Source organism: Hibiscus syriacus, unplaced genomic scaffold (assembly GCF_006381635.1).
Source record: "Hibiscus syriacus cultivar Baekdansim isolate YM2019G1 unplaced genomic scaffold, ASM638163v2 tig00003041_pilon, whole genome shotgun sequence".
Classification (NCBI taxonomy): domain Eukaryota; kingdom Viridiplantae; phylum Streptophyta; class Magnoliopsida; order Malvales; family Malvaceae; genus Hibiscus; species Hibiscus syriacus.
This window is the reverse complement of record NW_024061960.1, coordinates 6,357,883-6,374,272: the sequence shown is the minus strand read 5'-3', so window position 1 is coordinate 6,374,272 and position 16,390 is coordinate 6,357,883. Positions and strand designations below refer to the sequence as shown.

At 32.1% G+C, this 16,390-nt stretch overlaps 1 protein-coding gene across 1 annotated transcript; it reads right to left on the bottom strand.

Moving 5' to 3' along the window:
* Positions 1–7,402: 7,402 nt before the first annotated feature.
* Positions 7,403–10,341, bottom strand: LOC120170171 (auxin efflux carrier component 3-like). Its single transcript, XM_039178171.1, has 6 exons — positions 8,954–10,341; positions 8,603–8,870; positions 8,276–8,361; positions 8,036–8,193; positions 7,867–7,943; positions 7,403–7,765 (listed from the first exon to the last, which is right to left on the bottom strand). The coding sequence occupies exons 1-6, from the start codon at positions 10,161–10,163 to the stop codon at positions 7,699–7,701; spliced, it is 1,866 nt and encodes a 621-aa protein (XP_039034102.1). The 5' UTR covers positions 10,164–10,341; the 3' UTR covers positions 7,403–7,698.
* Between the last annotated feature and the right edge of the window lie 6,049 nt (positions 10,342–16,390).

Here is a 16,390-nt window from a genome sequence, read left to right as displayed (position 1 = left end):
AAAGCCAGATATATTTGGTAAAATGGTCAATAAAGATAACATAGTATTTGAAGTTATCAACAGAGTAGACTGATGATGTCCATATATCAGTAAATATAATTTCAAGTGGAGAGAGTAGAAGTAGAGAATGATAATTTATGACTTTTATTGCATTGACATGAATTGCAATTAAAATTGAAATTGGAAGGATGAGAGACATCTAAATGAAACGAAGACATAATATTTTTGAAGATTGACAAAGAATGATGGCCTAGCCTATGATGCCACTAAGACAAAGTGGTTTTGAAACTGGAAAAGGCGATTAAATGTGACTGAGTAGTGGAGACCGACCATTTATACACACCATCATTAGTCCGACCCTGCAAAGGATTGCCCCCGTGCGAAGATCCTTCACATGAAAAGAAGATGGTAAGAACTCAATGGAAGTATTGTTGGACTTGCAAAATTGAGAAATAGAAATAAGATTATGTTTCATGGTGGGAACACATAAAACATTAGATAGGGAAAATGAATTAAAGGGAATGGTAAGAGAGGTGGAACTAGTGTGGGATATGGGGAATCCAGAGTCATCACATATCATAATTTCATCTATGCCATCATAAGGACTGTGGAGGGCAAGATTGTTGAGGTCAATTGTGACATGATGTGAGGCACCACTGTCAAGTAGCCATGTAGTATTGGAGGGATGGGTGGTTGCAACATTCGCTTGAGCTTCCCTTGGAGACGGTGGTCGATACTATGATGAGTTGTTAGGATGAGGAGATGGTTGCGCATGCGAAAACTATTGTCGGAAGAGATGACAGCGGGAGACTACATGACCTTGAGTACTACACCATTGGCAGCGACCAAGGAATTTACGAGCAGGAGAACAACTGTCTCGAGTGTTACTGGGAGAACTTCTTGTGATATCTTGAGTGGGTATGGATGTAAAGCCAGGGAGCCGATGAGTCCGATTTGTAGCGGACCATGGAGTAGAATGAACATTGGTGAGATGAGCTGATGTCGGTAGAGGTGAGGGACTTGTCTTGTTGTGGAGTGACAATTCTTTATTGATGAGTTTTTCATGGAGTTCATCAAAAAATATGGTGGAATCACGACCGTTGACAGAATCAATGATAGAATGATAATTTTCATCAAGGCCTTCAAGTACTTTTTCAATTAGATCTTCATGGTCAAGAGGCTTACCGAGAGTGGCAAGTTCGTCGGCCCACATTTTAATGGACTGCATGTAGTCTGTAATGGATTGAAAACCTTTGGTAATATTTTTAAGATGGTCTTTTAGTTGCTTGATATGGCCATGAGATGGAATTGCCCGCCCAGCTCAGTTGGTAGAGCGCAAGGCTTTTAACCTTGTGATCGTGGAATTGAGTCCCACGGTGGGCAATTCATAATTCTGACTGCCGGAGGTCTCCCACGGAAGCTGCTCTCAACCTGATGTTGGGGGCAGCCTACTACCCTACCTCCCCCTCACCCCATTAAATATGGGAATAGGGTCAGCTAATTATAAATTATATGGCCACGATATGGACGAGCATAGGTGTTGGCAAGGACTTGCCAGGCTTTATAGGAGGTTTTAGATTGGGTGATGAGAGGAACTAAAGAAGGTGAAAGAGTGTCGACAAGTGATCCAAATAATATTTTGTCTTGACGTAGCCATGTCTGGTATGCAGGCTTAATATAGATAACGTTATTGGTGGTGATGGTGGGTGGAGGAGCAGGGTGGGATCCATCAATGAATTTTTGTAAGTCGTAGCCTATGAGAATGACTTCCACTTGGGTCTTCCAAGAAAGATAGTTGGTGGGTGTGAGTTTAATGGAGTTATGGTTAGTGATCATGGTTAGCGATTTTGTGGGTTCTTGGGCATTGGGGATGATGACTTGGTTATTCTCATTAGCCATTGAAATTAGGGGGTGAGAAGCTTGCTGGAGATCAAAGAGCAAACCGTGGCTCTGATGCCATAAAGAAGATAATAGGATGAAGAAATATATGGCTTGATGTTCTTATTAATATGTGCAGTATATATACAGATTATGTGAGCACAAAAGAAGGAAACTAACTACTAATAAAAAGGAAACAAAATAAATTAAGTAACTGTCAGATACTACAGATAATTACAAAGAAATATTCAAACGTGAAAATCCCTTGATTTTCTCAACTTGATTGTATATCCTTATCAGTAAGATTTAAATTCGAATTTAAGTTAAAAAGACTCGACTTAACGTAATATAATATTATAGTTATTATTTATACATTTAAAAATAATTATAATAATATATTTTTTACTTTAAATATTAATCAAACAATAATTTTTTTTAGTACTAATATTATTGTATCTTTCTACTACTATTTTTTTCAAGATTGTGCCGACCTAATAATGCAATTATATATAATTTTATAATTACGTGATGATATTTAATTGGCTTAGGGGCTGTCCATTTCATTGAATTCACGTGCATGTGTTGCTTAAGCACATGAAATGTTCTTTTGATGACTTTGAAAAATGAAGTTTAAAACAATGAATAATTTAATTTATCAAAATTTACTTAGACTTTTTTTAACGATACTTAGACTTTTTTAATCTATTATAATGACACGTCATCATTATCAATCGAACAAGAATGAAGGACAACGGACAATGTATGTTTAATAGAAGTCTAAATATTACATTTAAAAATTTATTTTATTCTTTATATTATAAAAAATATTTCGATTTTATATTCTATTTAAAAGTTTATTTTAATTTATACATCATAAAAGTGAATATTTTAGTCAAAACGTTAAAATTAGTATTAGTTGGTTTAAATGTTTTAGTTTAAACACTCTTTAAATCTCTTTCTATTTTAAACCCAAACAAATTAATCTCTTTCAAAATATTTCTTATGTGAGAGTTTACATAAAAAATTTAATCATTTTCGAAATCTAAATGCAAACTTTATTCGTATTTCAACTCTACACTCCATTATTTTCACTTATAATAATATTAAAATTACAAGTTAAGACAAACATATTTAAAGTGAGAGTAGGAGTTCAATTGAAAAAATGATAAAAATCATAAAAAAATTAAAACTTAAAAGAAATCAAAATTATGAAAAATACTATAAACTTTTGTTTTATTTAAAAAAATTCAAATATAGTTGGACGTGTGTCATGTATTGACAAAAAAACCAATATAACCATATATTATTATTTTGCAATCACTTGAAACTATTCTCTTTTCTATCAAGAGGGATCACTTTGTTTAACTTTAAAATGAGATTTTTAAACCAAAATATATAACCCAACTATATATAACTTTAAAATTGTGGACTCAAATATTCACTTTTCAAATGTATATAAACTAAAATGTTTCTATTAATCGATAAATAGAATAACTTGAATATTGTGATACGATTCTAATTAAACGTAAATATATATTTTATTTTTAACGACAGAATGACATATTTATTAGAATCGATTAATTAAATAAATCATTTATAGTTTCGATGTGGGGGGACAAAATTTTCTTGCTTTTTACGAGTTTCTGGAGAAAACTGTGGTTCCATATATAGTTGAAAATTTCAATTTAAAAGTGTTGAATTAGTTGCCAAACTTCACTCTCAAAATCACAACGAAACAGTCCTACCTTAGTTGGAATTCGTGTCCTCTCCAACCTTCCTTTTCATTCTATCTCGCATTCCTCGATTGCAATAATTCATTTCTTTATTTAGGGGGATTTTCTTCTTCTTTTCTTTTGACTTCAATCACTATTGCATGACCTAGAACCACATGATGGCAGCACGGGCGTACACATGAGAATGGACCCAACCCCCTTGACTTTTAGCCACGTGTGCATGCACAATACAATGATGATAGATGAAGATGATTATGTAGATATATACTCGGTCAATAAGAATCATCAAACACTTGGATCAATGGTTACAAATATCCTTTTGATTCAACTAAGGTTTTAGGTTCCAGTAGTTAGTTTACAGAGTATGTATACATTATTAATATCTAAGAAAGAATTAAATATATACTATAGTGTAATCACTTTAAACTATTCAAAAAAAATTATAAAAAGTGAACCATATATATGTAAAGTGGTGGATCTACGTTTACTCTAGAGTTGGCAAGAATTTATCTTAAAATATGCTTTTTCTTCGATTATTTATATATTTTACTGATTGTGCCCATCATAATTTTTTATATCAATCTCATACAAAAATTTTGTGTTAGATAATATATGTCTACACTAAAAAATATTTTTGAATATATCACTATATTCATGTATATATAGTGAGAGAGGGACCTAACATAGAGCAAAACAGTCCAAAAATATGCATATTTAGAGATCATATGCCTAGGGTTGGAATAACTTGAAGGGCAGTTTGGTCATTGGAAGCAAACAAGGGAGATAGAGACATCAAAAGTTTGAATGATTTGAAAGTAAGTGAAAAAGAAAAGAAAAAAAAGTTACCCTCTTTTATTATTTAGATGCTGAGAAATCTTATTTAATACGAGTCTAACTATTTGTCTTGAGAGACATGGATTGTTGTTCAAGTTGCCCATTATCATTTCATGTACTTGTTTGCATTAGGCTTGTTTGTTTTGAGAAGAGATCTTAGAGAAGACTTTTTTTAATTAACAGAAATAAAGAGAAAATTCATTAGTGAGATTAATGGATCGGTGACACATATAATCCTTTGTGAACAATTCATTAAGAAATTACGTAATGATTTATTGACTTAAGAGATATTTTAGTCTTCATTTTCTTAAAGAAAGAATCAGTATAGTCTCAAACACATCAAGTAGTTTCAGTAATAAAAGGGAATGTTGATATCTCTAGAAGTTATGGGTTTGAGCATTGTAGTCTATAGGGTGCATGTTGTTAATATATTAAGAAAATTCTAAACATTTACTACCTTAGATTATTAAAAAAAGTTCAGATGAATACTTCTATGAAAATCACATCCCAATTTTTTTTATTAAAAAAACTAAGGGCTAAAATACATGTTAAGCCTAATACATAATCCAATTTTAAAATCATTTGGGTGCATGGATTGTAATTATAATTATAAATTCAAACCCATGACTTACGTAGAAAAAGGATTTTCTTATCAGTACTAGTTTATAAATTCGATCTAGACAAATTTTTCTCTTATAAAAATAATTAATGATTAATTTGCGTATGGATGAATATTATTACCAACGATCAATCGATTTAATATGATGAGATATTAGATTCCTTATATGATATCAGGAGTTCAAATTCTTACGTTTGTGACTGAAACAAAACGAGTTGAGAGGGTCATCTCCATAATAGACAAATAAATGGAAGAAAATAAGATGATAGAGAAAGGAATTCGAACCAATGGTGTGAGAAGAAATATGCCATCATTTAGACTAACATGTAACAATATTGACATCGATGACAAATAAATGGAAGAAAACAAGATGATAGAGAAAGGAATTCGAACCAATGGTGTGAGAAGAAATATGACATCATTTAGACCAACATGTAACAATATTGACATCGATTTTCAAGTTTGAATTAACTTGATTCTTGATTTTTATAATTTATTTTTAATTTCAAAATTAATAAATAGGATTACCCTTTTTATATCGTGTGGGCCTAGAGTCCTTGATGATCCATTTAGTGACCTAAAATCATAAATCCCCAAGCAGCCAATACCATGGTTGGTCACAATGGACCACATGCTTAAATCCAAACCCAATGAAGACGAATCAACCACCGTTTGGAATTTGGAGGTGGCCACTTCCTAATTAATGCCCCACTACTTTAATTTTTTCTTATTGTACTATTCATTCTATATATCATCATATCATGATCATTATCACAACTTCCCATTGTTTGAGAATTATGATCCTCAAAATTAGTGACATACCCTCAATCTTTTCAACTCACTCCAAACAAACGCTTAAGGGTGGAGTGATTAAGATTTCAAAGAAAATTGGATTAGTGTACAATGGTCGAATAGGATATTCTTCCATCTTTCATGTCACCTCATTATAATTAGATTTGTAAAATGATTTCTAGTTGGAATTTAATGAATGATCTCCATATTAATGTCTAGGGGGAATGTATTCGTGAATTGTGACCACAATGAAATAAATTTTGATGTTACCTTATGTGTGATCACGTGACCCCAGGCCACCAATGGACAATGATCAATTAGAATATCATATAAATTAGGATATATATATATATATATATATATATACATATTAAATTTTATCTCATATGATTAGAATTTATTAAATATTTTATTCATATAATCATTAATATTTGATCATTAGTTGATTGATTTAAGTTAGATGATGTAAATGTTCTTTATGAGGATAATTATTTTAATTTATTTTGTAATATTTTTAATAACGAGATTCAAACATTCAACTGTATTTAAGAAATCTAATTTCTTCGTATTAAATTCATTGATATATTTTAACAGTAATGAATTAAGAAATTTGATGCCTTCCAACCTGATTCGGTCTTATATGGTCACTGTTTTTTTATTTGAAAATGTGGGTTTAAGTTAAGTCGAGTCGATTTTCTTGAAAGGTAATATTAGGTTAGGTGAGAAATATCCTATTAGATCTAAGAATAATAGTATAATTGACCTTTATATATTTAAAAGTAATTATTATAATATATATCTATTTATATCTTATCTCAATTAAATCTCTATTTTACTTAATAAAAATAAGAATTATATATATATATATATATATATATATATTGTTGGGTCAAGTGTGGATTTATATTTTAAAAATAAGATTAAATTTTAAATAAAATAATTTTTTTAAATTCAAATCAAATTAAATGACGAATAAAAGAACGACATTCCATTAAAGATCAAGTAGGTCAAAAACCCGACCAATAAAAGTCTCTGGATACCTATCAAAGAAAGTGTTGAAGCAAACTAAAGTAGAAAGGAGTTGAAATATTTGACCATGCCTCCACGTTTACCCTAACTAGAATGGCGACGTGTTATTGTAGGGTAGGATTTGTGGTCATTTTAGCCAAAGCGTAGGTACCTGCTTTTGACTTTAGCTTTCCTTGGTTCTTTCCTTTTTGCCATTTACACAATTGAGCTATCTCCACATTCACACACGCATGAGAGCTTTCCAAGAATAAGGAAATCAAAGTGAATAATTCATTTATTGTTAAAGGTCCTCTTCACTTTCCTATAAATTTGCTGTTCCCTTTGCGTGAACGTTGATTAGTGGAATGTCATTGTCTATCCAGTTAAAGGTGAATGAGTAATCAGCAATAAACTCCTTTAATCATATAAGCAAAACTAAAGTACAAAAACCAAAGGAAGACGACAAGCGTTAATAGTTGCTGCTTCTAAGGACAACAACAAATTAAATACTATAATATCATTAATCAACCAAAAAGAAAAAAGAAAACCCATTTTTTCCTACTTCATTTCCCTTTGTCGATTTGAAAATACAAGACAATTTGTTCGTTTTCCTCTTTATTGTCTCCCTTACGGGGCTTGATCCTTATATTCGGGAGGACATTCTCCTCCAAAAATATTGGAGCCCTTTGACAATTGGTTTTGTAATAAAATCTTCTCTTTCTCTCCCGGAAAATCCTCATGTTTTGATTAATTAATGAAGGACGTAATCCGGTTTTGGATCAGTGCTTGATTCCAAATCAACCCCTTACTATAGAACAAAGAAGAAGAAAACCCTCATAATCCTAGAAGAATGTAGTACACCAGTGTAATTGGTAATGCTATCAACATCCCAAAGATGACCCTGCAAAATTGCAAATCAAGATATCGGTTTTCGTTTTTGTATGATATTCGTGTTCGACACATATTTCGAATTTTCTATGACACGATTCGGTGTTTACTTACGCAGTGCTGAGAATTGCGGGGTGAACATTGTACTCCTTGGCAAACACAAAGGGCACAATTCCTTGTGGCAAGGCAGCCTATTAATTACGCAAAAAATTTACTTGAATCAATTGTGACGTTCAAAGAAGCGAACACGGTTATGGAGGGGAAGGTGAGTTGTATTTTTTACCTGAACAATGGCGATGTGGAGAAGGGTGCCACGCAACCCTACTGCGATGGAAGCAGCAGCCATGACCGCCGGGCCGGTCAAGAACCTAAGTGCCATGGCAAAGGTAGCTACTGAGTTGCCACAAGCGATCAACTTGGGTTGCAGAGCCATAAACAGACCTTTTCACCATGTAAAAAAAGGATCAACAAATAGGACTTCCACTAGGATACAATCAATGTCGATTAAGGAAAAGTTTCTTACCTAAGCTAAACATGGCCATTCCTAGTCCGGCATCTGACAAGATGGAGATAGATTTCTCTAATATTTTCGGCATATTCACATGCCACCTGCAATTAAGAACACAAATCACTAAATCTACGGCATCTGAAAATACCCCCAAAAGAAAGGGATACTTGATGAACGAGAAGTAAAACTCATAGTTAAAGTGAGTGTTGTTCTCGCTCAAGGTCTTAGATCCGAGTAGCTGTGCTATAGAATGTGTTGTCAAAAATTAAGAAAATATATATTATCTATAATCAGCCAAGTGCTAAAAAATTTACTCGGTGAACGAAGTTAGAATCAACTCACCTGAAAGCAACAAGGGACCACACCAGTCCAATGATGCTGGAATACGTGTTGGGGTTTCGGATAAGCTTGCGCCAAACCATGATCAAGATCAATCGGGTCATTACACTGGCCGGAGGCATTTGTTTGCCAACACCAGAAGGTGCTCCAGTGGCGGCCTTAGGATAGACCTCCAGTTGGTTGAGGCCTTCTTTATCTCTCTCATCTTCCCCATCTCTTCTTCCGGAGAAGTTAAAGTTTTCTCCATTGAAGTCACCACTGCCCGCCATAGCTTCACACCAAAAGAACAAATTTTTAAGAAAAATTCAATGCGATTCAGATGAATGAATGAAGTTATTATATATATATATATACCTTTGTTTCCCCCGTTTTGAGGGTGATCGGAAACCAACATCCTGATCTCTTTAGCACTCTGATCAGATCGTCCAGATTGCTCGGACTCCGTCCCACCAAAGACGTGTAATCCATCGCCTTCCGACACCGGCAAAGCACTTGAACTCCACACAAACATGTGCAGTTCCTTTGCATCATGATTCACTTTATTATTCTCCTGCTGCTGATGGGATTGGCTATTTTTACTAATGTTCTTCGTGAGGGATGAAAATTCAGGATTCGGAGCAGGGTATGATGAAGGAGCCGACTGTGCTCGATAAAACCCAAATCGTGGAGGCACGACCGTACATTTTTCTTCAAAATTCGACGGTCTTGGAGTTGGTCCTCTCGACGATTGAACCGAGTACAAATCAGCTGAACCGAAATTAGATTGCCTTCCAGGAAATCCCATCATGGAATAAAAGTCGGAGTTGTTGAAATTCGAGCCTCTTGGAGTCGGATTTTGTGACGAGTTCAAGCTGTATATCTCAGCACCGGTGAGATTCGATGGCCTCGGCGTCAATGCCGGAAGCGAGCAAGACCCCGACGACCTCCTCGACGCGTTGGATTTCCTCACCACAACGTGCAGCTTCCCGTCATCGCCGATTTCAGCGTCGGTTTCGAGGAAATCACGGCCGTCGAGCGAAACCACATCGGAATCGACTTTAAAGGAAACAATGGAAGCCGCAGTCTCCGGGAACTGCTCCATGATGAGTATTTTGGCGCCACGATACTCGAAGAGGAAAAGAAGCAGAGTGTACCAGATAATACACTGGAGCACCACGACTTGAACCATTAACATCCCCGAGTACTTCCCATACATAGCGATCAATAGTGGAATGCCCATGACCAGAGTGTTCGGAAGAGTGGACAGAGAGAAAATGGTAATCATCCATTCGAGGCTTCCATTTTTACTGAAATTAGCCCACAAGCCAAGAACAAATAACATGATAAGTTTCTGAAGAGTGTCGGCTGCTATGAACTTGAAGTTCATGGCGTAAGGGTCGTTGGTGGAAATGAAATGGAAAGACAAGAGAGGAACGGCAAATATAGCAACAAAGCGATTGATTCCCGAGCACTGGTCCGGTGAGAAAATCTTCCACCAACGAACGGAACCATAAGCTAAGATCATAGCTACGTATAGTGGAATCACTGCCGTTAAAACTGTGTAAAGATCGCCCCAACTGATCATCTTTCTGATCAGAGTAATGACTGTAGAAGAACTAATGGAAGTTAGAGATGATGATGATGATGATGATGATAGAAGGGCAAAATGGGAATAATAAAAAAACCGTTGCTCCTCAAAGAGGATGAAATCTCTGTGTTTCTTTGACTACTCCCTGCTGCCTGTTGAAACTTGTTTCATACTCTACAATTTTTCTTTTATATATTACGAGTGACGAAACTAGAGATGTTTGGGAAGAAAGAAAATAAGAGAAGAAAAATAGTTACTAGTATAATTTACTACACAGATGTAATAAAATATAAATATATAAAAGGTGGAGAGACAGGGAAGGAGAAAATTTATGTAAAGTGCAGGGAGAGAATCGGAATAATATGAAAGAAAAATGAGAGGAATAAAATTAATTTTAAGAAATATTTTACAAAATATATTAATTAATTACATGTTATAAACTATAGAATAGAGGCTGTTCCTCTACTGATATTAATAATAATCTTGTAAGCATTAACTTTATTTGAGTCCAATTAAATTAAGACAAAAAAATAAAATTTAAACATATTGACTCATAAACTTCAAAACTAATGCATACTCATCTTTTATCAATCTCTAAATTTAGAATTATTTTTTAAATTCAAATATAATCCAACTCAATTCCAAAAAAAATTCGGGTCAATTTAAATTCGAAATCGGTCAAACCTTGTAATGACCTGAAAATCTCAAATTAATATTTAGGGTTGATATGGATCAGTAAGGAGGTGAGTTTGGAGGACTTGTGCAAGATAAATTTAGTATTGGGCCTTGTTGGTAGTGGTTTGGAGACCAAAAAGGTTTGTTTCATGGTGACTTTGTATAGGAGGGGCAATTTGGGAGGACCAAAACTATAAGTTATCCATTGCAAGAAAAAATTGATTCTTAGGTTAGGGCTTATAATATTAAGGGTAAACTACACATTTAGTACCTAAATTATCACTTTATTCTGTTTTTGTACTTAAACTTTTTATTTTTATTTTTTCAAAATCATACCTAACACTTAATTTATATTTCAATTTAATATCATGGCATTAAAATCTTAACGACACCCCATATGAACCATAAAGATGAAGGAAGCGGGGAAACCATTCCAAGCTAGAGGTAAAGAGAATACTTAAAAGAAAGAGATCAAGGAGTCACCTTTTTGTTGTTTTTGACTTACAATATTGTACCACTATTTTTAGCACGCCCACGTGAACCATAAAGATGAGGACTTGTAGGTTGAAATGCTTGTTTGATGTGTGAAATGATATGTTGCATGAATTAGCTTATAAATGATTGTTTTTATGCTGGAAATGGTTACGAATGTCATATATTGATGCATGGAAGTTACTAGTGAACTTAGGCATTGGTTTCGGGGGTGATATGAATTGATTTGAATCAAGTTAAAGTATTTTTTTTGAGTTTCAAGGAATCAAAATTTTGTTTTGATATCGATACTCCTTGAACATCAGGAAGAAATCTTGACTTTTTGGGCATAGGGTATCGATACCATTAGGTGAGAATTGATACTAGAAAAGCTTTGAACCATTTTTTGATATCGATACCTCTATAGGGTATTAATGTCAAGGGGATGAGTATCGATACTAAGGGTATGATATCAGTACCAAGGAGATAGACATATACTACAATAACACGTTAAAGTCTGAGCAGATAGACATTAGGTTTCTGGTTGTTAAAGAAAATTCAGAGTAGTTAGGTGTTTATAAGACATATTGGTACAAACTTATGATTATGCTCTTATTAAGGGACTATCACCTTATGTCTTTTATAAGCATACTATTCATGTGAGTGTAATATCGTTTAAGGATATTTAATTTTAATAAGAGTTTGCAAAATTTTAAAATAGTCATTTGTTATAGACATAATTTTAATTACTTCAATTTAAAATTATTTTAAGATTATTTTCTATGTACACAAAATAACTAAGAAACACAATCCCATCTAATCAAATAATAACTTTAACTTTTAATATAAATTCAATAATAATTTCAGCACTATTTTTTAATTTACCAAAGGGTAGAGTGATCAATTTTTCAGATAAAGATATATATGAATATTGATAAATTATAAAGATTGAGATTTGGGAGAGAAAGTAGGTACATTGGGTAAGGATGAATTTATGAGTCGAAGATTTTTCAAGTCAAGGATGGAGAGAAGAAGCGCATGAATTGGATTCACCGTTGTGTGTGTTTTTATACGTACAATCAACCAATTCTGGATTATGATCATAATATCCACACAATTTTAAACATATGCTCCACCGCTTTTGACTTTGTTATCAATTGGGTAAGCTATGCATACAGTCATTCAACTATTCATGTAATTTTGTTTTAGTCGTCTAATTATTTTTTTTAAAAATTATACATAACATTACATTTTAGTTTCATTTTCATTTTTGTCGCATGTCGTTAAAAAATTAAAAGTTATGCTAACGTATCACTATAAGATAATGTCACATCATCATTGAAAAAAAGCCAGTAGTTATGTTTTAAACTATTTAATACTAATTTAAGACTAACTGAGTTCATATATAATTTAGGGTAAAGTACACGTTTAGTACCTAAACAATCAGTTTTGTTTTGTTTTAGTACCTTAACTCTTATTTTTTTCAAAAGCATACCTAGCGTTTACTTTTTGTTTCATTTTACTATTAGCTTTGTTTCGTTTTAGAACCTAAACTCCCATTTACTTCAAAATCATACCTAACATTTACTTTTTGTTTCATTTTAATGCACTGTCATTAAAAACTTAACGAATTGCTGCACATGCCATTTTTATGGGCAAATTAGACCATTTATCACTTAACTATCTTCTCACTCCTTTTTTAATCACTAAAGTTTAAAAAATTTCAATTGAACTACTCAACTCTCATGTTATAATCATTCTAATTTATTTTATTAATAATTTTTATGACTTGATATTTTTATTATTTTATTAATATGTAATTAAAATAAAAAAAATTGAAAGTTAGAGTGATTAAATTAGGAGTAATTTGAAAGTTAAGTAATTAAATTTAAAAATTAAACATCAATGACTAAATTAGGAATGAGAAGATTGCTCACTAAAGTTTAAAAATTTTCAATTTAACTACTCAACTCTCATGTTATAATCACTCTAATTTATTTTATTAATAATTTTTATGACATGATATTTTTATTATTTTATTAATATATAATTAAAATAAAAAATAAATTTAAAAGTTAGAGTAATTAAATTAGAAGTAAATTGAAAGTTAAGTAATTAAATTAAAAAAATTAAACATCAATGACTAAATTAGGAATGAGAAGATAGATGTAATTCACTTATAAAAAAGTTTCATGTTGTAATAGTTTAGCTAAGTTTTTAACGGCAATGTACCAAAATGAAATAAAAAGTAAATGTTATGTATGATTTTGAAACAAATGAAAGTTTAGATACTAAAACGAAACAAAACTGATAGTTTAAATACTAAACGTGTAGTTTGCCCATCATATTATATCAAATTGATATTTATATATGTTTCACTCAAAAAATATTTTTTAAAAATTTATATGATACATATTATTTTTTTAATTAACTTAAAATCTATATTTAACTATAAATCAATAACATAATTTGTTTTTTATAATAATAAAAATCAACAATTAATTATTATTAAATTTAATTTAAATTAGTGTCCACTAATAATAAATAGATAAATTATATAAGAAAAACTCAATATAAACATGGTAAGTAAATTCTGGCAAAAAGAAATATAAGAATAAATGTCGATAAATATTTAAGTAATTAATATTAATAGTACGTGGCGTGTTACGGTGAAAGGGGCACGGAGCGAGACACCAATTTGGGGCAGACGATCTCCATTCGACTTTAAGGGGTGTAAATTTAAGATTTCGTATCAGAATTTTAGAGGGGTAAAATTATAAAATTTTAGATAATATGAAAATTGATTTTTAATAAAAATATATAAAAATATATTTAAATTATATAAGAATTTAAAAATTTTCCCCTCAATTTATCATACGTAAGATAAAAGTGAGAACGCCAATGGAAAGTTGCAGGAGGGACTCAAATATATAGGAGAAAGGAATAAAAGCGTATATTATCTCACTTAAACATAATGTTATGTATGATTTTGAAGAAAAAAAGTTTTAAGTATCGAAATGGAATAAAAGTAGTAGTTTAAGTACTAAACATATAGTTTACTCTTTTTAATTTTATTCATTGCTCTCATAGTTAATAGATTTGATGTTATCCCATAATGTTCACGCATAGAGCTCTATCTATTTTCAAAGTAAAAGAATGGGGGCGTTGAATCAACTCTTGAAAATTGATGGGTCATTGTTACGTTGAAGAAAAGCTAACCTCAATAGTTTCCCATGCACACTATCTACTAGTTTTAGCTTCAAATTTTTGTGTCATTAGCTCCTCAGCAACATTCTTTCTATTTTTTCAATTCTCTGAATGATCTGTTTGCGTTAACGTAAACGGCAACTTGATTTTTATTACTTGTATGACAGTCCCATCATGCGTGCATGCGTGGATGGAATTAAAACAGACAAAACCCAGATTTTTAAGCCAGTTTTGTGATATGCACAGATTAGTCTATGAAATGGGATGATGATATATTAGAGCCGTGCAACTTAGTTCCTTCTTGAAACTTATTGATGGTAAGAATAGGGTTGTGGTTATTTTGGATTGTTCATTTATTTTGGTTTTAACAGAGAGCTATAAATATTATTCTATGGAAGAAAAAGAAATAATAAACGAACGAGAGAGAGAATGAGAGTGCCCCCTTCTCTTGCATGATGATTTATATACATGCCTTTAGTAATGGTATCAAATTTAGAGTGATGATAGCTATTTGTAGGTTGATATGGTAAATCAAGTGAGTATACTTGTAGTAATGTTAAGACTGTAATTAGTGTCATGTGAAGCGGTTGTAGATGGTCGAACGATATGAGACTTCAGAAGATTTGAGAAATTCATGAGACGTCAAAACTCGGTAAACCGAATAATAACAATAGATATGAGATTTGTGGAAGAGGTTCATATAAGATAATACAAAACTTTTAAAAAGATTGTCCGATAAAATTAATCTTCCTTCATTTTCTACGTAAATAAGTATCAAGTGAGGACGATTTCATAAATTCGTTGCATTAATACCATTAATCAAGCTAAGGCTAAGGCTTAAAATGCGTAATAAAGCGAAGAGAAATCCCTTATATATATATATATATATATATGATATAAATATGAAGGAGAATTATAAAAAAATAAGAGAAAATAATCTAAGTGACAAAAAATGCCTTATAATATACGAATTTAATCAAATTTTTTTGGATTTGCCAAAATGACCAACAAATTCGCAACGCGAATTCCAATTTCGCAACGCGAATATGTAATTCACGTTGCGATTTTCCAAATTCGCGTTGCGATATTCCAAATTCGCAACGTGATAGTCAAATTCTCAACGCGAAAGTCAAATTCGTAATTGAATTTCAAATTCGCAACGCGAATTTAATTTCGCAACAGGTTTTAGTTTCGCAACACAAATGTTTTGGGTATATAACAACGCAGCAGCAACAACTCATAACCTAAATCCCTAAATCGCAACTCATATGACAAAAAATGCCTTATAATATACGAATTTAATCAATTTTTTTTTGGATTTGCCAAAATGATCAACAAATTCGCAACGCGAATTCCAATTTCGCAACGCGAATATGTAATTCGCGTTGCGATTTTCCAAATTCGCAACGCGATAGTCAAATTCTCAACGCGAAAGTTAAATTCGCAATTGAATTTCAAATTTGCAACGCGAATTTAATTTCGCAACAGGTTTTAGTTTCGCAACACAAATGTTTTGGGTATATAACAACGCAGCAGCAACAACTTATAACCTAAATCCCTAAATCGCAACTCATTCATCTCTATCTATCATTCTCTCCGGCGACATCCGTTCCTATATCCAACGACATCCTTCCCCATCTTTATTTTTTTTACATAATTTTATTTCTATATAATTTTTCAATGATTTCTCTCCCAAATTATCAACTATCAACTTAATAAAGGTATGTTTTTCTCTAAGTTAGTGATGATATCTAGTTTATAGCTCGTTTGTTTAGTAAATTAATTTATAATTTTTAGAATGAAATCATCTAATGTTGATCATGTTTGGATAGATTTGTGTTTTGGAGGGTCATGGGAGAATGTTCATGGTG

Coding starts and splice junctions, on each gene's coding strand:
- LOC120170171 (XM_039178171.1), bottom strand. CDS start 10,163: ATGATCAGTTGGGGCGATCTTTACACAGTTTTAACGGCAGTGATTCCA. Junction 7,944..8,035: donor TCCACATCGCCATTGTTCAG/GTAAAAAATACA, acceptor CGTAATTAATAG/GCTGCCTTGCCACAAGGAAT. Junction 7,766..7,866: donor CCCGCAATTCTCAGCACTGC/GTAAGTAAACAC, acceptor GCAATTTTGCAG/GGTCATCTTTGGGATGTTGA.